General features: G+C 31.8%; 1 protein-coding gene across 1 annotated transcript in view; it reads right to left on the reverse strand.

The window, feature by feature from the left end:
- Window positions 1-2,019: 2,019 nt before the first annotated feature.
- LOC130446607 (uncharacterized) overlaps window positions 2,020-22,766 on the reverse strand; it is a 28,364-nt gene continuing 7,617 nt past the window's right edge. Inside the window, exons 2-14 of the mRNA XM_056782970.1 lie at window positions 18,023-18,126; window positions 17,639-17,740; window positions 13,973-14,215; window positions 12,196-12,303; window positions 11,850-11,957; window positions 8,221-8,274; window positions 7,978-8,163; window positions 7,579-7,926; window positions 7,310-7,525; window positions 7,008-7,250; window positions 4,891-5,112; window positions 4,625-4,832; window positions 2,020-4,564 (exon numbers count right to left, since the gene is read on the reverse strand). Of these exons, the coding sequence (XP_056638948.1) occupies window positions 4,384-4,564; window positions 4,625-4,832; window positions 4,891-5,112; window positions 7,008-7,250; window positions 7,310-7,525; window positions 7,579-7,926; window positions 7,978-8,163; window positions 8,221-8,274; window positions 11,850-11,957; window positions 12,196-12,303; window positions 13,973-14,215; window positions 17,639-17,740; window positions 18,023-18,125 (2,322 nt within the window). The 5' untranslated portion in view covers window position 18,126 and the 3' untranslated portion in view covers window positions 2,020-4,383. The remainder of the gene's footprint in view (window positions 4,565-4,624; window positions 4,833-4,890; window positions 5,113-7,007; window positions 7,251-7,309; window positions 7,526-7,578; window positions 7,927-7,977; window positions 8,164-8,220; window positions 8,275-11,849; window positions 11,958-12,195; window positions 12,304-13,972; window positions 14,216-17,638; window positions 17,741-18,022; window positions 18,127-22,766) is intronic.

Here is a 22,766-nt window from a genome sequence, read left to right on the forward strand (position 1 = left end):
AGGTATTATTTTCATTAAAAAACGTCCCTACATTACGGTGCAACAATATTCATTATCTCTCTCGTTCGATACACTTTACCTAACCTGCGTATGTTTGAGAATGCGCAGAACCTAGCAGGAAATCTCGGAGGATAGAGAAATCGTTGTCATTCTGTCTTCCTTAGTTGCTTAACTTTTGAAAATATTATGGAATTACGAAATACATAGTTTTACACGTCAAAAAATTGAACGAAAAGATTTTAGTTTATGGAAACAACTATTTAAGATTGAACGATGGTTGAATCTGTTGATTAAGTAACTGATAGAGTAAACTCTTATGCATTGAACTTTTTACAATCCTAAATTAATATGCAAAGCAAGACAAGGAAATGACGTCAATTTACCTAAATGCTGAACAAGAAACAGATGTATATGAATAACGTCTCGGCAAAAAAGTTGTCGAACCTAATGCTCATGCAGTTCTACTGGTCATGTGAGTGCAAATTTTATTATTTTTCTTACCTAACCTCACCAGTTCTAAATGCAACAACAAAGGCAGCCAAAAGACTCTAAAGAATGTAGTTGCTTGTGTTGAATGAATGTTGTTGCATTTAGGGGTGGCTAGGTTGTGTCTGCTACGCATGTGCAAAACTCCCGGAAAATACCGAGACGTCTACGCATACAGCTTCAATAACTAGATTTAATCAGTAGAATAGAAATGAGCTGGAATCTAGGAGGATAGAGAAAGCGTTTCATTCTGTCTTCCTTAGTCAGAACAGCTTCCACTTGCCCACACCGCTGATAGAGAGAGAAAAAGTATCCGTATACCCATAGACATAATAATACTACACTGTACATTCGATGAAATTTGTGTTCCAAAATTAGAACGAGATACAAACAAAGTTTAGATATAATTATCTTTATCTAATGTTATGAATATTCATTCGTCAGCCTTATCTTATTATAACGATCACCGAAGAGTGGAATAAAGATCTGAAGTCTCTATCTGTAAAAAGTATTAAAGTCTTTTCATAGACAAAGAAATACTGGACTACACTTTCAATAAAATTCGTGTTCCTGCATTAGAATGATATATAAAGTTTATCTGTCAAGTTCTTCTTTTAATTTCTTGTATGGTACTCCTTCCACCGTTATATTTCTCCACTCTCTTATCTCGTTTCACAAATTACCGCCCAGTGGAACAGAGATAGCTCTACCTTAAACCAGGGCCCCACTTTTTAAGAATAAATTATATTCTACTTTGTCTATGAGTATTCAGTCTCTCTATGTTATTTCGATTAGATTCAAACATTAACTCTATGCATAAATCACCAATCAGAAGCAAGTAAATAGACATGCAAAAGATATAAGTGGAATTTTACTGTTGGAAGAAGTCTTTCCTTGTCTAAAGGAAAATCATTGCTCTTTGCCTTTCTTTTTAACAATACAATTCCACTTATATGTCGCCCTGTCTACGTTTAACATTAAGTCTATGAAGATTAACCGTCATTTGTGATCAATATGGCGTCGATTTATGTTAACATAACCCCATCCCAATGAAATGTATTTTTATTTAGAATTGTTATTTTTATATTGAAAAAGCTGAAGCAATGTAAAAAATAAGCATTAGAATGTAGTATAATCGTCTTATAAATTATAAAAGGTAAAAACTGCTTTACTTAACAAAACAATGAAACTTTTTGGTTTAAACTAATGAATACCTCGCTGTACTGACTTTAAATTCAATCCCAAATTGTAAGTTTATATTTTATTTTAAATCTCTTTCCCCCTTTCCATTGTTATTTGATTTTTCCCGTAGTTTAGGTGAAATATTTCGTAACAAAATCAGATTTGTTCGTAAAAAACAGTTTGTTTGGTTAACGTCTTTGAAAAATCGTATTAAAAGGTTTTTTATAGTAAAACACAAATTTAATTAATAAAATTTTATTTACATAAATATTCTTATCATAAAATATATAAAAATAATTTAAGAAAAATATCATATCTACATTTTATTAATATAATGATTATTTAGCATGTAGAATCAGTTGTTAGCTGTTTTAAAAAACAGCAAGCTCTTTACTGATTTTATTTTTAAATTATATTTGATTTTTTTTAAAAAGGCAGTTTATTACATTTTTTACATTTATAAATGGCAGTGAAAAGATCTGTCAATATTTTAAATACTATAAGACTACAAATCGAAGCTAATATGCCAGTATCCTATTATAAATAACAAAAAATGAAGTTCAATTATGATTAATTTGATAAAACCTACAGTACTTCGTAAGGGTTTTTAACTGCAGTTATTATTATGAAATATGGAAGACATAATTAAGAAAAAATTGTGTGAATTCCAATTTTACCTATTGTGATATAAACTATACCTCTATAATTATCACCCTGTCTGATTAACTGGAAAAGGTAGTGAAATGCAAATTGGAGACAGAATATGAGAGGGTAAATAAAAAGGGAAGAAACAAGCCCAATAACCAAAAAAGGAAAATTATCTCAAAGAGTGAAAAATTCTAATGGACCAGAAAGAGAATACGATTTCTATGATGTCGCAATCTGAAGTCAAACTAACCTAAGGAAAATAAAGGTCACAACTAAACATTAGTTCAAGATTCGCTTTATAGAACAGATTATGTTGAATACTTCTCTCGAACAGTATTTCTTCGCTTTCGCTCCGGACCATTTAATTATTAGGTATAATTTTATATTATATATTTTTATAATATAATTTTAGAAAGGGCGTGGCACAAAAAAGGTTGGGAAACACTGGTTTAGAATAAAGATTTTATCGATTTGAAAGGTTTTTATTCAATTTTTACATAATCTAACCTGATATTTCAATAAGATATTAAGAAGAAAGGATTATTGAAGCAAAATGGGCAGTTATATATGACTTTCATCGCTTCCTGATAAATATTACATAAAACACGATGAATAGAGAAATAGTTCAACCTTAGTACCGTCTATAAAAATATTTAACAATAAATTAAAGATGGTTTCAAAGGCGAAGGTTTTTTCGACATTGATGTCTCGAACACGAAGGATGATATCGAAAAATTTTATTCGTCTTTTTCTACTTATTCTGGATCAGATACTACCAGAGAGGAAACAATACTATACAGAAGTAATTAGAGAATTAAAAGATGAAACAGAAATCAAAAATATTGTGAGAGTCATGAGAGTGGGACATATGAGTATAAAATCACTACAAATGAGGAAAATTACATAGTAAAGACCATGTTGGACCGGGAAAGGGTGGAAAGGAGGATATATAAGAAAAAAATCACTGCAAATGAGGAAAATTACATAGTAAAGACCAATATGGACCCAGGAAGTGTGGAAAGTAGGACATATGAGAAAAAAATCACCGGAAATGAGGAAAATTACAAAGTAAAGAACATCATTTATAACCATCAAACGAATAATATAGCTGACCATACGTACCACTGCCACCAATAATCGATTTTATCAGCGCACTACTTTTAAATCGATTTAACACCAAATCGTGATTGTAGAATGAGGATGAATCGATTCAAACTAAATCGAGTAGCCCTCAATATAGGTAGAATAGTTTCGCACTTTAAGGTTATGTTTTTGACGTCTCTTCAAGTTCCAGTTGGTTTGTTTACTTTGCTATTTCAATGATTTCCATTGACTGAATAAAAATAGCTGACCATACGCGCTAATGTTACCAAAAATCGATTTTATGAGCGCACTCGCCTTGCTAACATTAGTTTTAAATCGATTTACTACTAAATCGCAATTTTACACTGCCTATAAATCGATTTAACAAATGTCATAATCGATTAGTCGTCAATATAATATAGAAGAGTTTCGAACTTTAAGGTTAAGTTTGTGACGTCTCTTCGAGTCCCAATTTTTTTGTTTCCTTCGCGCTTTTTAATTTTAACGATTTTTATTGATATACTTTTCTATTTTTTTCACTATTTACTACATTGTTCGATAAATTTCTTATTAAAAACGAATTAAAACAGTAATAGTTCATTGAAATGAAAATGATAGTATATAATCAATATTTACCACAAAAAATTAAAATGAAAGCTTTTTCAAGAAATAAAACGTAAATAAAGTAATTAGGATACGCAATGACGTCAGAAACATAACCTAGAAATAAAAATTTTTCAACATTACTCACTGTTAATTGATTTTGATTAGAAATAACCTCAATTTTAAATTTGAGGTTATATTTTATAGGTTGACAGTTACTAGCAACGTTGCCACGTTTATAGATCAATTTAAACATATTCTTGAAGTGATATTTTGAAAGATCGTTTTGCAATAAATCAAAATCTCAAGGATTGTGGCACAATGGGCTGATAAAATTTTATCAGACCTTTCAAAATACACTTTAGCGTTGGAAAAATTATTTTAAAACTGCACTGATTTTTGTTTTTGCTTAGTAAACCATAGATAAGCACTCAATAAACAACTAGCAGTGAGTAAAGATATTAAAATCGAAGTTGAATAAACGAAACTTTGCGTGGACACGCAAACACCGTCGCGTTGGACTAAATCCACCGCGGACGTCAGATCTTCCGGTAAAACAACCCTGCGAACGAAAGAAATACATAGAAGTACAAATTTTCGACTCAATTAAATATTTTATTACCGAAGGTGTTTCGCCATTAAAATCGAATCGTGTAAAGTCTCGTTGCTAATATCACGTTTCCTTCGTTTCGCTGGTTCTATCTGCTGATTAGGCTCCGGACACATTTCGCAATCGGTTTTACAGAGCTCTATATTACATTCTATCATTATATCCATCACGTCCGGGAATTTGAAAGCGTTGAAGTAAGCATAAGCGATTATCGAAGCTCCTGAATACAAAAATAAAAACAATCGAACATATACAAACGAAAATTCGGTATTTATTACCGGTTTCACCAGTGTTTCTTGTTTTTTGGAAAGATCCGAACAGTTTTGGTTTCAATATACATCCGTTGTCGTCTGTCAACGGTACGATATTACTGCCAGAAGAATCTGCAGCTCTACAATCTTTCACTTGGACGTCGAAACCTGGATCTCCCGATACCGATACCACTAATGTCATTTGTTCTCCTATTTTGACTAAGCCGCTTGCCGGCTGACCAAATGGACCTAAAAATAGAAAAAAATGTATATAAGTATATCGACATATGTATTTGTATCCATTGGTGGAATAGAATCGAGCCACCGTGACTGTGTGGGATTCGTTATCGGTCAATTCAGGTAACATAACCTAAGATAAAGTAAAACTAACCTAATCGACGTCTAAGTAAACCTAACCTAACCTAAACAGAAAACGGATTTGTTCTTAATCCCTTTAATAACAATGAAGACAATTATTTTCAACTTTTTTTCCTTATTATACGTCTTTTTCCTCGAAGTTAAGCCCCTATTTTCGAAAAATAGCCGCCCCAAAATAAAACCTCTCGGTTAAGTCATGAATTGAGTTCAAAAAGCGGAATTCGAAGTCAACGATTCCAATTATAGGTAAAAGTCTTAAATTCCGACATCTGGATCATCGATAAATGGATTTTACGATATCGAAAACGCTAAATTACGTTTTATAATGTTTCTAAACCGGGTCAGATACTGAAATATATCCGAATCTACAACTGTCAATATATTTTGTATAAAATGAACATTATAATCGTATAGGAGATCGTTTCAATAACTTTTTTAAACATTGGTGGAATTGTATCGACACCACCACAACAGGAAGCTCAATGCGTGTCATGGTTCATCTAGACCCTTCATCCGTGCGTTGCATATATAATCTACATGAGCACCGGATCGGTATTGCATAAAATTGGAGCCGGACCAACCAGCCAAAGTCCAGAAAATGTGGAGCGAATACGGTAAACATTCCAGCACAATTCGTGAGGCTCCAAACGCCTACAACCACAATCCACAGGGTACTACGTAAACAGTTGCGTCTGTATGCCCATAAGGTACAGTATCTGCAGGCACTGTTACCAACACATCGACCAAAACGTGTGGAATGTGGATGAGGCCACGTATCTGGTACAATAAAACGCAACGACGTACGAATTTGGGGCTCTGAAACCCCACATGCAGTAATCGGGCTTCAACGAGGCAGCCCAAAGGTTCACGTGTGGTGTGAACAAAACTTTGCTCTTCCTCAGTTGGAAGAATCACAGTCGATTGTTTACTAACAACAGAACCATAATTTTTAAATGAATCTAGACCATGGAGAAGCGTGTTACCAGAAATTGTAATTCCACAATGGAGGAAATTGTTGGAATAATTGTTCTCATTGGATATTGGGAATTCAACTGTCAATTGTGCCCCAGGAGGTTGCCAAATATCCAAAGATGAAGATGTTGTGGGTCGGTGGTCTTCAACAACACCTGCAGACAATAGATTTTTGAAACTGCAAGGATGACAGCTTCAATAAAAATTAGCCGAAGCACCGTGCAGTTGGGATAAGATTCAGACTTTATGGAAGAGATGGTGAGAAGATATAAGTCGTCTAACAAATGTTGTGGGGGTGTAGTATCTTCAAAGGCTCACACAGAATTGATACTATTAGATAAAGGATCAGGATTAGAGTCGTAGAGTTGTTCTTCATGATAAAGTACGTCTCCATGTTGCTAGTACAGTACAGTATTACCTCCAAGAAGTAAATATTGTTGTTTTAAACCGACCTACGATCATCTGGTATCAAATATCTTGTTACCAGCTGATCTGGAACAACTGCAAGAGGTGTTGATGACTGAGTAAGAAAATTTCGAGCAAAATTATCGGGGAAGACTTGACGAGGAGTATACCAGGGAGTTTTCGTGACAAAATATGTTATCCCATCACTGAATGGTGTAGATTTCACCGTAGGTGCAGTTATACGGCTTCAGGATCCAACTAAGCGTAGACCAGGAGTTCTTGATCTTCTAACACGCTTTACCTGGATCTCCAGGCAACCTTAGACGTCTTCGGCCTTGTTTGGAAGGTTCCCCGATTAAATTTTTCGGAAATGAAATTGTCGTCCTCACCTCTCCCTAATACGACGTCCAATTTCGCCACGGCTGTATCGCCGCTGAACGTAACGATTTCTTGCGATAACATTCCGACCATTAACGTAACGCTGAGCTGCTCTTTGAGGCTACCTTCCCAAAGGCATCGGACGGATCTAACCGTATCCCAAACCTCTTGTATACCAGCTTCGTTTTGGAGAACTAGAACGTTCTCCAAATAACTTCTGCCCTCCGTGTCGAAAGCGTTCACGAATTCGGTGCCTAAAAAACGAAAAATTAGAGAAAAAGGGTGGTTTTTTCGAATTTGAAACAAGTCTCACCGCACATATTCAGATTGACGGTGAACGTATACTTCGTTTGTCCGGAATTTTCGTTGACGTACCGACATTCCGGCATGTTGTAGTACCCCTTCGAGTATATGACACCGTCAAACTCCCTATTGAATTCTATGTCGATGGTCATCATTTCTTTGGCGCATTGAACGTCCAAAGCGTGGATATGAGGAGGATGTTTCGAGTCATCGTCATCGGGAACGCCTAAAGTAAATAAATAAGAACAAATTTCAATCGGTATCAAATTTTTTAATCACCTTTAACGGCATTTTCTTCGCCCGTAGCAGGATTATCTTCTGTTGGTGTTTCGCTAGATGCGCCGGGCAATTCCCCTTCGGTCTGGCCGGTAATTCCTTCAGTAACAGTACCGGTAACCTCAGGAATAGCGCTCGATGGTTGAGCAGTCGCCGACTCGGAACTCGGTAGCGGACCTTCAGTTTCTTCGATTGGTTTAGATGGAGATTCAGTTTCTGCTGGTTCTCCCGTCGTCGGTTTAATTGTGGGGAAACTGGGAATTTCTGTCGAAGCAGTAAAACCCGAAGGAGCCGACGTTCCAATCGAAGGGTATCCGGTTGGTTCAGACTGTGGTTTACCCGAAGGATAACCTAAAAATCGTTAATTAGACGGTACGACACGCCGAACTGCAATCAATTTACCTTGCGTTTCTTGTACGGGGATACCTGTTGTGTATCCAGGAGTTACTTCGGGAATCCCTTGCTCCGAAGTACCTGGAGTTTGCTCTGAAGTTCCTGACGTTTGGTCGCCGCCACCAGGTACAATTAATTCCGGGGGTTGGGTTGAAATACCCGGTTGGTATGGAGGTCTCGTCGGATAACCAGTTACTGTAAACAAAATTTTGATTATTCGGATATAATTTTAAATTATATCGAATCAAATACCTTGTTCTGTCACTTGTGGACCTTGAGTTGGACTTTCTGGACCCGGTGTTGTGCCTGGAATCGAATATAAACTACATGACGACAAAAAATTAGATTATTTCGGCTTAGATTCATGTATTCGGATTCGAAATCGAGTTAAAAACTTTCTTCGGCAGCTCCAGATGGAATTTCTGGATCTGTAGAAGATTCTTTACCCGAAATTGATTCCGGATGCTCTACAAACTAAAGTCTGGGGAAAAAATGACCATTCAAACGTGATTAAGCATGTTTATTGCAAACCTAGTCAAGGTTTGCAACCCCAAACATTCATATCAATCGAAGTAACTTAACTTGATGATAGTTTCGCCAAGAAGTACAGCAAAATAATGGAATTAGTTGTGTGGAGGAAAGGATGTATTTTATTTTTATGAGGAAACAATCGTCAAGGATTTCATGGCATGCGAAAAACTTTAGATTATAACCTTCATTTGGTGTTTCTGTTGATCCTTCCGACACAACCGTAAAGGAAGTAGCTCCAGATGGAAATTCTGGTTCCGGAGAATATTCGGTACCTAGAATTGGAATTGGATATGAGCCATAAAGTTGGAAAGAAATTTAGGGAAAAGTTAAGCGGACTAATAACCTTGAGCACCTCGGTCTGTGGCTTCTGTTGGAACACTTGGTCCCTCTGTAACTGGAAGAGAAGTAGACCCAAGTGGAATGTCTGTACCAGAAGATGTTTCGGTACCTAAAATTGGACCAAAAAATAACGAAAATGTGAAATGAAGGTGAGTTGGTTCGGGCACATGGTGAGAATGAAGGAGGACGGAGCAGTTGAAGTGATATGGGATACCGGAACAGATAGAAAGAAGAGATGAGGCAGGTCGAGATGTAGATGGAATGGAGAAATAGCGAAAAACCTGGAAAAATTAGGACTAAACACGGAGATAGGATAAAATGTATAAGAAATTATTAGAAATGACGTTGGAAAATGAATCAAGATGACGAAATGCTGAGCAAATAGTTTATAACCTTGATTATTTTCTGTGACGTCGGGAAGTTCTGATGAAATGCCGGGAAGTTCTGTAACATCGTCTTTGGGAGGAAGATATGTGGTACCAGAAGGTAGTTTTGTTTCCGGAAATAATTCAATACCTAAAATTTGAATACAAATTTTCTGCTACGTAAACTTTCATTATTATGTTAACGAAAAAATTTATGTAATTATATTTAATGCGTTTTATGACAAAAATGATGAAAAATTTTTATAAAAAATAGTTTATCTCAGCTAGTAACTAAACCAAAAAAGGCAGTTCACTTTGAAATAAAAAATGTTGAGTTATGCAATGATAGACATGAGAATTATTAGTAAAAATCGTTTCTACACTGAAAAAACAAACTTATAACCTTGATCGTTGTCTGTAACTTGTGGAAAGTCAGTTGGAAGACCTGGAACTTCTGTAATAGAAGGAATTCCAGTCCCAGATGGGATTTCTGTACCAGGAGGAAATTCCGTACCTAAAATTCAACGCAGGGTATGAAATAACGAAGCCGAAGTTAAAAAAATCATGCATTTAGCAGAGTTTATGTTTTGGATGAATATAATTTGTAAAATTGAAACAATTATGCAACAGAATGAATCATATGAAAGAAACAATGAGGGATTTGAAGAAAATCTTTTTCTCAGTTAGTAAACAACACAAAATGGCAGTTAATTGAAGTTATATTTAGAAAGAAATCGATGTAATTATATTTAGTTCATTTTAAAATGAAATACGTCGAATTATTTTATGTAGAGATGGAAATTCAAATGAATTATTAGTAAAAATCGTTTCTATACTGAAAAAACAAACTTGTAACCTTGATCGTTGTCTGTTACTTGTGGAAAGTCAGTTGGAAGACCTGGAACTTCTGTAATAGAAGGAATTCCAGTCCCAGATGGGATTTCTGTACCAGGAGGAAATTCCGTACCTAAAATTCAACGCAGGGTATGAAATAACGAAGCCGAAGTTAAAAAAATCATGCATTTAGCAGAGTTTATGTTTTGGATGAATATAATTTGTAAAATTGAAACAATTATGCAACAGAATGAATCATATGAAAGAAACAATGAGGGATTTGAAGAAAATCTTTTTCTCAGTTAGTAAACAACACAAAAATGGCAGTTAATTGAAGTTATATTTAGAAAGAAATCGATGTAATTATATTTAGTTCATTTTAAAATGAAATACGTCGAATTATTTTATGTAGAGATGGAAATTCAAATGAATTATTAGTAAAAATCGTTTCTATACTGAAAAAACAAACTTGTAACCTTGATCGTTGTCTGTTACTTGTGGAAAGTCAGTTGGAAGACCTGGAACTTCTGTAATAGAAGGAATTCCAGTCCCAGATGGGATTTCTGTACCAGGAGGAAATTCCGTACCTAAAATTCAACGCAGGGTATGAAATAACGAAGCCGAAGTTAAAAAAATCATGCATTTAGCAGAGTTTATGTTTTGGATGAATATAATTTGTAAAATTGAAACAATTATGCAACAGAATGAATCATATGAAAGAAACAATGAGGGATTTGAAGAAAATCTTTTTCTCAGTTAGTAAACAACACAAAAATGGCAGTTAATTGAAGTTATATTTAGAAAGAAATCGATGTAATTATATTTAGTTCATTTTAAAATGAAATACGTCGAATTATTTCATGGTAGAGATGAAAATTCAAATGAATTATTAGTGAAAATCGTTTCTACACTGAAAAAACAAACTTATAACCTTGATCGTTGTCTGTTACTTGTGGAAAGTCAGTTGGAAGACCTGGAACTTCTGTAATAGAAGGAATTCCAGTCCCAGATGGGATTTCTGTACCAGGAGGAAATTCCGTACCTAAAATTCAACGCAGGGTATAAAATAACGAAGCCTAAGTTAAAAAAATCATGCATTTAACGGAGTTTATGTTTTGGATGAAGATAATTTGTAAAATTGGAACAATTATGCAACAGAATGAATCATATGAAAGAAACAATGAGGGATTTGAAGAAAATCTTTTTCTCAGTTAGTAAACAACACAAAAATGGCAGTTAATTGAAGTTATATTTAGAAAGAAATCGATGTAATTATATTTAGTTCATTTTAAAATGAAATACGTCGAATTATTTCATGGTAGAGATGAAAATTCAAATGAATTATTAGTGAAAATCGTTTCTACACTGAAAAAACAAACTTGTAACCTTGATCGTTGTCTGTTACTTGTGGAAAGTCAGTTGGAAGACCTGGAACTTCTGTAATAGAAGGAATTCCAGTCCCAGATGGGATTTCTGTACCAGGAGGAAATTCCGTACCTAAAATTCAACGCAGGGTATGAAATAACGAAGCCGAAGTTAAAAAAATCATGCATTTAGCAGAGTTTATGTTTTGGATGAATATAATTTGTAAAATTGAAACAATTATGCAACAGAATGAATCATATGAAAGAAACAATGAGGGATTTGAAGAAAATCTTTTTCTCAGTTAGTAAACAACAACATTATGCAATGAAATAAATTATTTCAAAGGAACGATGAACATGTTTTGAATAATTAATTTCTCTTAGTTAGTAAATAAACCAAAAATATATTTAATGAAAGCTAGGTAATGTGAAAGAAGAAAATTATAACCTGTATCACTTCCTGTTACATCCGGAAGCTTTGTTGGAATACTTTCAGAAACAGGTGGAAGGTAAGTAGTTCCCGAAGTAATGTCTATTTCTAGAGAAGGTTCAGAATCTAAAATTTTAATAAACCAGATGAATTGATTGCAATAAGAAACATTCTAAATATGATAAGACACAATGTAGATAAAAAAGAAGAAGAAAGGTTTGTTTTTATATGATGTGATATCACATTTACGTTAAAACAAACATTAAAATAATTTTTATGATTAATAATTGGAGGAGTAACTGTTGAGAAAATTCATGAAAAGACTTGATATTAATGATGAAATACTAAGAAAACAGTTCATAACCTTGATTATTTTCCGTTACATCCGAAAGTTTTGTTGAAACACTAGAAACTTCTGTAACATCTGTTTTAAGAGGAAAATTTGTAGTTGCAGAAGATATTGTTTCAGTACCTGAAATTTGAATTTTAATATTTGAAAATGTTCTTGTATATATTTTAATGCTCTATAAAATTTTAATACAATAAGCTGCTATCCACTACCAGTGTAAAACGTAAAGAAGTTGATTGCATAATAGACAACCGAAGTGTGACGTCACGGCCGTCATTTTGTTATACAAATTCCAAACAAAGTTTGTGAGGTAGTGCGTGTTCTTTAAAGTTATTTAAAAAGTGGCATATTTGTGGAACAAGATATTTTTTTGCAAAATTTATCAAAGAAAAAATCATAAATCACTTAACATATTTACGATCGTCGCGAAGTTAAAATTTTGTTTGGAAAGTGATCCCTGACCTGACCTATCAATGGCGGCATGTGTGGTCAACACTCTTGTGAGTTATCTATTTGTAAATTTTCTACTTCCTATTATCATTGACACTTCCAATAGTAAATATTCTTCATTCTATATCTTCGTAAAAACCAATATTTCCATAAACAAATGTTTTCAGTTGAGTAAAAAAATAGGATTCAACAATTATAGCCAATTTAAACAAAATGAGAGAGAATAATCACCCAACTTATAGGTAAAAATAACAAAAAATTAATACAATATTAATTTTATAATAAAAATTGGTGGGGGCATTAATTATTTATTATATAAAATGTTTTCGACAATACATACCTTTCTTATTACATTTACCTCACGATTGATGATTTGGCAACGTCACAAATGTAAGCGAGGGAAACGATATACACTGCACATTATCGATAATATTGATTTGAGTCACAAAAATCTAAATTTAAACCTTATTAGTCTCAAGATGTACATTAACTATATACTCTAATTTTACACTAACATTGTTTCACTAAATTATTTCATTGAGGCAGTGAATAACATTTTCTTGGACGAAAAAACAACCTTTACTCTTTCTATGACTTCGAGCAAATGAACAGGAACACCAAATAAAAAGAGAGGAAAAAGTTCGATCAAATTATAAATCGGCGCGAAATTTGTAATTGTAAACTTGAATTTTTGTTTAAAAAAAAAGAATAAAGTGACAGGTGTCTGAATGTATTCGTTTTAACTTTTTTATTAACAACATAAAATCGAATAATAATGTTATAAACTTTTTCGTTATTGATTAATATGGTTGAAAAATAACAAGGATCTCAAAATTTGTCTCGTTGCACAAATTTGCATAATTATATATTTCTCGATAATTCACGAATTAAACTCTAGTGAAATTTTCAATTTGTGATGGTAAATCATTAATTTCACATCAAGCTACGTTTATATATTCGCAATTATTGTTTGCAAATGTAATAAAACAACTAAATCCTTTCATTTGTGTTTAACCTTAAATATTTCTGGACGCAAAAAAATATATGTAAAAACAATCACCTTCAAATATGTGCATATACATTTATTTTAATCACTAACTAAAAATATGATTAACGATAAAATAAATTTTAAACAGTAAACATCAACATAACCTCATTTTTTTAATTTCCACGATTTCTATATCACTTTCAAAGTCTGATAACGCTGTACGAATTATGACATAAATTGAAAATGATTTATGTTTGATTATTGCAAAAAAAACGAATCTAAAGTTTCCAACTATTTATGTTTCTAAATAAAGTAAAAATCATTCCCCCACCATATCAAACCGGTAGTACTTACTTCCGGTAGAATATTCATCGGGTATTCCAGGAGATCCGATCCCCGTAATTCCTCCAGTAGCCGGATTAGTGTAGATAGTAAAAGGTGGTTGCGGTGTCACACTACCAGCAGGAGGATAACCAGAATCTACGAAATTTCCGTTATTATCGACCCCACCTCCATTATCTACAGGTCTGGGCTCGAAAGGTCTTGGTTTCTGAGACATTGTTGGTGGTAAATATTCCCTAAGAGCATCTTGACGAACTATAAATAAAGAAATTTCATTTGAACTAATCAATTCATAATTTATTCGATCCTCCATATCTATAAAACTATATAGGTAATAGAAAAAATAATATTTAAATAAAGATTACAATTTAAACTAAAAATTGCAATCAGTTTACTATTAAGCCCTATAACTAAAAGTGAATCAAATAATAAAAAGGTTCAGTTTTATTCTGAAAAATATTTTGACATTGTAAACGATCTCGAGGTTGCCAAGGCGAATGATACATCTGCTAAGGAAGGAAAGATAAAATTCGATACGCCATCTACCGCAAGACAATACTATCCATAGCCACTCAATTTACTTTTGAAATGTAGGTTCCTTGTATTTGTAGTAGTAACACAAATAGAAGTATAGAGGTCACGATGCTCTGCGGCGGGAAAGAGAAAAAATATTTAAGGACTTTTAAAATAAAATACTAATTAACAAGTATTTTTTAATTCTATTTCAATAAAATTTTCATTTAAATCTATTTATCAGTGAATAATACAAAATGATTTGTTTTATATTAATTTATCCATTTGTCGAGTGACAGCTGTCACGTGATCGATGAAGTACACAAATATTTGCATGATCGTTAAGACTATGATAAATACAGCGACGGTATTATGAATTTATAATAAAAAGTACATTTCAAAAGAAAATAATATAGGTAAACTCTATAATAGCCGCTAAACACAAAAAAGATCACAAAAATCGAGTAAATACGTACAACTCCCACCAAATGTTAATGGCCATGAAAACATCTGGCTACATTGTGACGTCATGCGCAACGCATGTCAAATTTCATCCAACAATTCAACATACCCGTGTATGTGTATCGTGGTCAAGTCAGGAAATAAAACGTGGTTACAGAAGTTCAGATTCAAAAATAATTGTGTAAATTATGTTAAAAATAGGAATTTAAAATATTTTTTTACGAAACAACGTTTAATGAATCTCATTATTTACAATAGTCAATATTTTTGTTGTAATCGTAAATTAATATGAACTAGAATATAAATGACATTGTAAACGATTAGTCACGTCATTGATCGTAATAATACATTACATACATCGGATATATCCTGTTGTTTTTTTTTTAAATTGCATTATTTTATGTACAATAAAAAACTAATAGAAACAATTCAAGTTTATGTATTATATTATGTATATTATTTTTATGGCAATCAATTCAAGCTTTTTTTCCAATCATGATAAGACAATTCCGATAATCAATTTCAAAATATGTTTGGTTGGGATTAGTTGTTGTAAATAAAAAATTGAATCACATGTTAATATAATGGCTGGCGGCATTGTGTGTTGCCTGACTAGTAGGTTAGTAGATGATATGTCATTAAAGACATTATTAATATGTATATGTCATTTCGAGTAATGTCGTGGTAGACAAACAATGATTTTATTTCTTTTGTGTATAGAAATTTGATTTAGAGCGCTTTGACAAAAAAATGAATATCAAACACCACTACTAATAATAATTTTAATATAAATAACGCAATATTTGTACCTCAAGAAAATATGGTGGCTGGTTGTGACGTCATTCTAAAACGACATATTGGAAGAGAGAGAAAAAGTATACTATTACTCGATTTTTGGCGATCCCTCTATCTTTAGTATTAAATCTATGAGTATCGAAATTATAAAAATGTACATGAGTTCGTAACCTCAAAACTTATATTGTAAATCAATAATATATTTTTTTATAATGAAGTGTATTTTGTTCGAACCGTTCGGAATACGACATTATTTTAAAAATCATTCTTCTTCCCACACTAGTTTTATTAATTGTTATTTATTATGAACATGAAATTTCAACGCCACTTTCTATATCATAAACATACAAATACTATTGAACGCTACGTATGGATCAACGTCAATACATGGTTGTCAGTTCATTAACATGTTATGACCCCTATATAGGAAGAATAATTTCGTAAACGGTTATATTATACCAACAGTTAGTACCAATTTGTTGCATAATTTTTGAAAAAAAAATCTTATTTTATTATTTATTATATAAGTACTTTTAGTGAGATGTTCATAATTTCATTAATATTGTTACTTTCATCGAAAAGTTTAAGCGAAGGTAATCAATTTATCAAGCTATGAATAGTAAATAAAGCTGGTTAGTTATACATATTTGTCTTATTATTTTCCCAACCCACGCCACAAACCGTTTTATGACTGTTTTGTTGAAATTTTGTAGATGACCTTGATCCCATCAACGAATATATTTTTAATCGAATCGAATTACCGAAATCGATTCAACTATTCTCGAGATGACACTACTCTATTGGAAAATCATATTATTTCAAACAGTTTTTAATTTTTGCAAACAATAGATTCAGATAAAATTTACTTTCTGAATTCTGTTCATTTTTTTATATTACTTCCTACAAAATGTTTATATAGCACGCCTATGGTTACCAAACTTTTATTCATTGCTCCTTTCTTTACTTTTATTCAATAGAATCGGCTTACCTCCAGTGTTGCCAAGTGTGTTCCACCCATGATACACATACATGGTATTAAGCTAGAATTTCTGGAACCTTTTATGATATTCAAACTGCACTGTTTAAACCACCACTACATTAACACTCACAATTCAGTCACTGAAGAGTGAAGACAATAACATCGAAAAACGCGTCAGGCAGTGTAATTGTGAGTGTAATAGAAAATACAATATTTTAAGAGAAAATAATAACGTTTAAATTAACTCTATAATAGCCGCGAAACACAAAAAAATATCGCAAACACACAAAAACCCAGTAAATACGTATAACTCTAACCTAATCTTAATGGCCAAGAAAACATTCTGATTTCAGCGAGACGCATGCGCGAGGCGTGTCGAATTTTAAACGAAAATTCAGTATACCGTTGTATGTGTATCGCGGTTTCATAACCCGCCAAATTCAAACCAAAACTTCCTAACTACAAACCTAGTATTTACCCATTTCATTATAAAATATATTAAAATATGTATTTAGTGATATTAAATAATACACATGAAAATTGTATTTACTAAAAGTTGGTATCACTGCATAGATTACAGTTTTTTAGACCCTTTTTGTCCGTTGTTGCTATGTTGCCATTAAGACTACCCGTAAAAAGAATTAAATCGAATTATTCTAAGATGTGCGGTAGAATAACTTCTATCATAACTTTACCGAAATTTTAAAAAGTATCATAATGGTATTTTATTGTTAATTAAGCAATAGTTATTTTTAACTTCATTATATATTTTATTAAAGCAATTAAGCGATTATTAAAATTTCTATTATAAGTTTAGTAACGTTAAAAGAATTAGTAATATTAATATTATTTACATGCGTGTCTGTCAATTCTGGCTGAAGCGAAGGAGTATGGAGGTTCTAACCCTCCATTAAATACGAATGACCTACTAGATCTACTTTGTTGTCCGTAAACGTCTTGTAGCCATTTTAGGATATTTTGAACCATCTGGTCTGCATTGTTGTTATTAAGCTGACGGGACGGTCGTAGATCTGAAAAAGGAAAAAATAAATGAAAAAAACAACTAAAGTGTTTTTATTTCATAGTAACAGTTGATATATAAGCAGGTGGACAACAAGGCTCTTATTGGTTTGAGAAGGAAGCAGCTCGTTCTGTGACTAATAGGTTACAGTGTTGCCGGAATTGAAATATTACATTGGCTATTAAGGATTTTTCAAATTTAATATTTGAGTGGATAAAAATAGATGAAATTCTGAACATAATTAATTAAATCATTGTTAATTAACAGTTATGGTATAATAGAAAATACTTACTGGTTTTTTTACCGCGTTTGGTTTTTGTGTTTTGTTCCCCTGAAATTTCTACGGCTAATAAACATACTGCGTATGCCACTGCGAATGTGTAAAAAATTTTCATTCTGAAAAAACAACATTATAATTATTTATTTAATATGTTTTTGGTAAGATCTCAGGAGAAGTAGTAACTCATGCAATTTCTGTTTTCTATACTATACAAAAAAATATGAATACATTCTTCTACGATTTTTTGTATTCAAAAGGAAAAAAATGTTTAAATGATCCTATCTTTTCCATTTTTTGGTAGATATCCATTGCCACGCTTATTTTTCTATGCTTTTTAAATCTTATTACGCTATTATTTTTTTTATCTGTAAAAATTTTGTAAGTTATCTGAACAGCTGTTCTTATAGATCCCTCTATTAAATTTCTTCTATTGTTTGTGTTACTTAACGTCAGATGTCTTGTTATAATGGCGGATCAGTTCTACCGGAAGCCATATACTCCTCATTTTTATTATCAAGGTTATTCGTTGAATTAAAATGAAATTTCTGATTAATTCGTTTTTTATATGTATAACAACTCAATTTGTTCGTTATATATTATATTCGTCATATTTTTAATAAATGAATGGCAACTCTGGTAACAAATCGTTTTATGGAACTTTACTCATACTCTCATAGACTAGTCCCATCTCTATATTAAACGTTGGATATGAGTATTCATAATTTTTTAATGCAGGGTTCCAACTGTTTTTATCATTCTTTTTTTTTGTACTTAATTGAAGTATTATGTAGAAATATTCAATTATGATATATTCAATAAATCGCTTGTAATTGAGTAATATGAAATTGTAATTTCGAAAGTAAATTGAGGACAATCCTTGTGTTTAAAGAATTGAAGATAAATGTTATTACAGCGCCATTAAATATAATCGAATCTCTTTAAACCTCTTCATGTTGTACAAATTAAGTGAATGGAATTAAACTGTACGTAATTTGGTTACGTGTTTGAAAAACATTTGGAAGTTAGGACACTGCAATTTTTTTTAATTGTTGACGAAACCAAAACACGAGCCACATAATTTGTTATCCATCCAACCGTTCGAGCTCGGGTCGCTTCGTTCCCATTCGTGCTCAAGTGAATACACGCGCGAGATGTGTTGGAAAATTATTTGAACTAACGAATTTAATGCAAAAAGAACAAAAACTGTTATTAAATAAACTAAGTATTAAGATAAATAATTAAAATAATGAAATACACGTCAATATTAATTATTATAACGTACAAACAGTTTCTCATTCTTTACAAAGCAATGAATGTCTCGGCTACCTTCAGATAAATATCTTCCCTCATTCTATTTTATTTTTTCACACAACTCTAAGAAATTTCATGTTTTCATTATCATTTCATAACCACTGACGATGTTTATTCGTATGTACTTTTAGGTATATTTATAGATACTTAATAATAATTGAGATGTCAAATTCTTCTTTCTTTCTTAAATAATTGGTACTATTGGAAATTGGTTTTCAGTTAAATCGAGTTAACCGATGTGATTCATCTATATTGGAAAACACGATGAAAAATCTTTGAAGTAATATTTTGTATTTTTATCTGGTTGATTTTAATTTATTAATAATTATTTAGATCAATCTAATCGAGATTTTAAGTGTATAACTGGTTACTACATAACGATGGAGGCCAAAAAGAAATTTTTAAATGATTTTATTCTTCTTTTTTTTAAGTTATAGAATATTGACATAGTACGTTCGCTTAAAATTAAATGTTTTTTTAAATATTTGGACATCATAGACGACAATAAAAAGTGGATAAGTTTCTAAGATAAATTAATAAGAAAGGAGTTACAACTCGTAGGTATTCGGTAACTTTTAGACAATTATTTTGATCAGTTAAGGAATTCTCACTTATATAATAGACTGTCATTTAGATATATTCACATAGTTATTTAGATTTGTATTTAACAACTTTCAACGCTAAATTCATACTCGTTGTATAAGAGAAAAGTTTTGATGATGACATCAGGTTCTTTTCTTCACGAAGTAAAATTTCTCTTTGAATTTTTGTATGTCGGCGTAGATCACGTTTGATAATGACCACAAATCGTTCTAGCTACATTCTATTCAAAGTATGTGCTTCATGTAAACACGAAAAAATAATCAAATCATTTTGTTATCGTTTTTAAATCATATAATTTAATCAAATGCCTAGTACGCCCCTGAGCTAATTATTATTTAACATTTCTATCTTCTCTGCGTGATCACGTGATTTTTAACAACTTCTGGTAGTCCGTATCAAAAATCAGATTGGTATAATTACAATAGCATTTCTCACTAACTCGGCCAAGTTCACATAGCAACATCTTGTTTAATGCAACATAGAGACGTAATTTGCATACAGATCTCTACAAGCCATCAATGAACATGTTCACTAGTTAATAAAAGTAGAAATGATCGCAATAAATATACGCAACATCAAAAAAAGAATGTAGAATCTCACATCTTATTCGCATTTATAACGAAAGTAATATTTCGACATTCACGAAAATCAGAACAATTATTATATTCGTATACATATTTTGTTTAAGGAATCTGCTGCCGATTTTAACCGATCGCTTACCGAACTCATTTCGTGGTATGAAATTTATCAAAATATATTAAACGGTAAACGGGGTGATATGTAGAAGTTACAATGTTATCACTCATACACATAATTCGAAAAAAAAAATGTTTTTACTCGAAAATCAACACAAAATGTAAAGAAATATGGTTGTCAAAACATATAGTGACAGTTGAGAAAAAATAGGTGGTGTATGTTTTATAAAAGTCCATAATTTCATAGAAAAGAAGACTGGCAATATTATCAATGGAAATTGCATATAAATAAACTAATGATGTTTTAAATATCCACATTATTGCTTATAATATACATAACATTTCCTTACACGAAATAGAACAATAGCAATGTTTCTTACACTCTCATAAGAGTGTAGTAAAGAAGAATCTTTTAAAACCGTGGCAAAGTATCGTAGAAGAAGAGAAGCGACTTGGATGTTATTAGTTTTAAATCTGTGACGTAATTAAAAAACATCCATTGCTGTTTTAAGAAAATAGTTTTGTGAGTGAAACATTTGTAATATTTAACTGTTTTATTACATATTGTTGATGGTCATTTCATTGTTTTTTGTAGCTTATATCACATGCCGATTGAATTTAATCAATGTTTTGTTCAGAAAAATAATTACCAAATATGGCAACGTGGCTCATCTGTAACCTTCGAATCATAAAATCGAATGACATATAAATACGTTCAATGATATCGTATTTTTTTACATCATATCCGCTACAATAAAAGAAATGTAGTATTCAGATTTTTGGTTTATTTTGGTGAATTATGTGATTATTTTTTGACTTCATTGGTAAAACTTTTTGGAAAAACTAATTTGGAGATTGTATAACAAAGTCACAATACTCAAATATTCACGTGCAGACGTTAAACTGAATCACGTAGCTTTTATGGATGCTACAGTGTTGCCAAATCGAATACTGAAAACGGCATTTTAATTTTAATACTCAATTTATTTTTTATTACATATTTATAAATTAATTTATTAAAATATTGAATACATTCCTAAATAGTCTGGCTGTTTGATTTAAACCACTTTTCTTGATATTCATTGGTTATTCTGGAGGTCAGAGATTAATTGATTGCTAAAAACCATAGAGTTAATATTATAGATTGAGAGGGAGTAATGCAAGTGAAAATGTTTTATTGAAAAACAGAGTATCTATCTCTCTTGTCGTTTTGGCAATCAAATCTGAGCAAAGTAAAATGAAATAGAGAGTATTATACCGATGTAATTTGGCTGTATAACTTTCTCTATCTTAAATATTATCTATGTCGTAACACATTTGACATCTGCACTGCTGTGTGTTAGAAGTTTTGCCCTAATTGTGGCGCTACTTTGAGTATTTGTACATTACTATAGTTTGGAAGAAAATATCGTAGATTCTGAAACTGAACCTCGTAGATTTGCAGGAAATGTATTAGTAAAGAGACGTAGAGCTGGCAACGCTGGCACGACACTTGTTTACGATTTATTAAATTTTGATACAAGACAATCTTGTTGAAATAAAGCAAACAATTATTGATAATACATTTAACATTTCACTCCAATTTATTTAAAAACGGAAAATATCACTAACAAAGAATTGGTATCAATAAATTTGGGGCAATAAGGAAAGACATTGGTACATTGTAATTTATATACAGGGTATTGTTTTTGCCGCTTGTTGGCAATTTTAGAAATTAGATTGTTCGTAATATAGTAAAAATAATTATGGGGGGAGTATGATATCACCAACGACGCGTTGAGCAGAAAAGTTTTCAGACCTTGTACTGGGTAACAATCAATTTGATCTTATTACATTAGACATTTAAAAAAAAAGTGACATTCCACTCACCGTCGACTATCGTAATCGTGATATATTTTTAAATAGTAGATTTCAAGATGTTAATCTAGATTAAATAATCTATAATAGTACTTCATCCTCGTGTTTCGCAATGTGAATATTTTTTTCGAAAGCATCATCTGCATTACAAAACACCTCAAAAAAAAGATGCATTGCCATAGTGAATGTTGTTATTAATTACAACATATTCCGATGATTATACTAAAACGAAATGGTAGTCAATTTGAAATAATTTCATAATTATGTTGTGAACTGAGTTTGAGTTTATA

The sequence above is a fragment of the Diorhabda sublineata genome, chromosome 7, assembly GCF_026230105.1.
Source record: "Diorhabda sublineata isolate icDioSubl1.1 chromosome 7, icDioSubl1.1, whole genome shotgun sequence".
NCBI lineage: Eukaryota > Metazoa > Arthropoda > Insecta > Coleoptera > Chrysomelidae > Diorhabda > Diorhabda sublineata.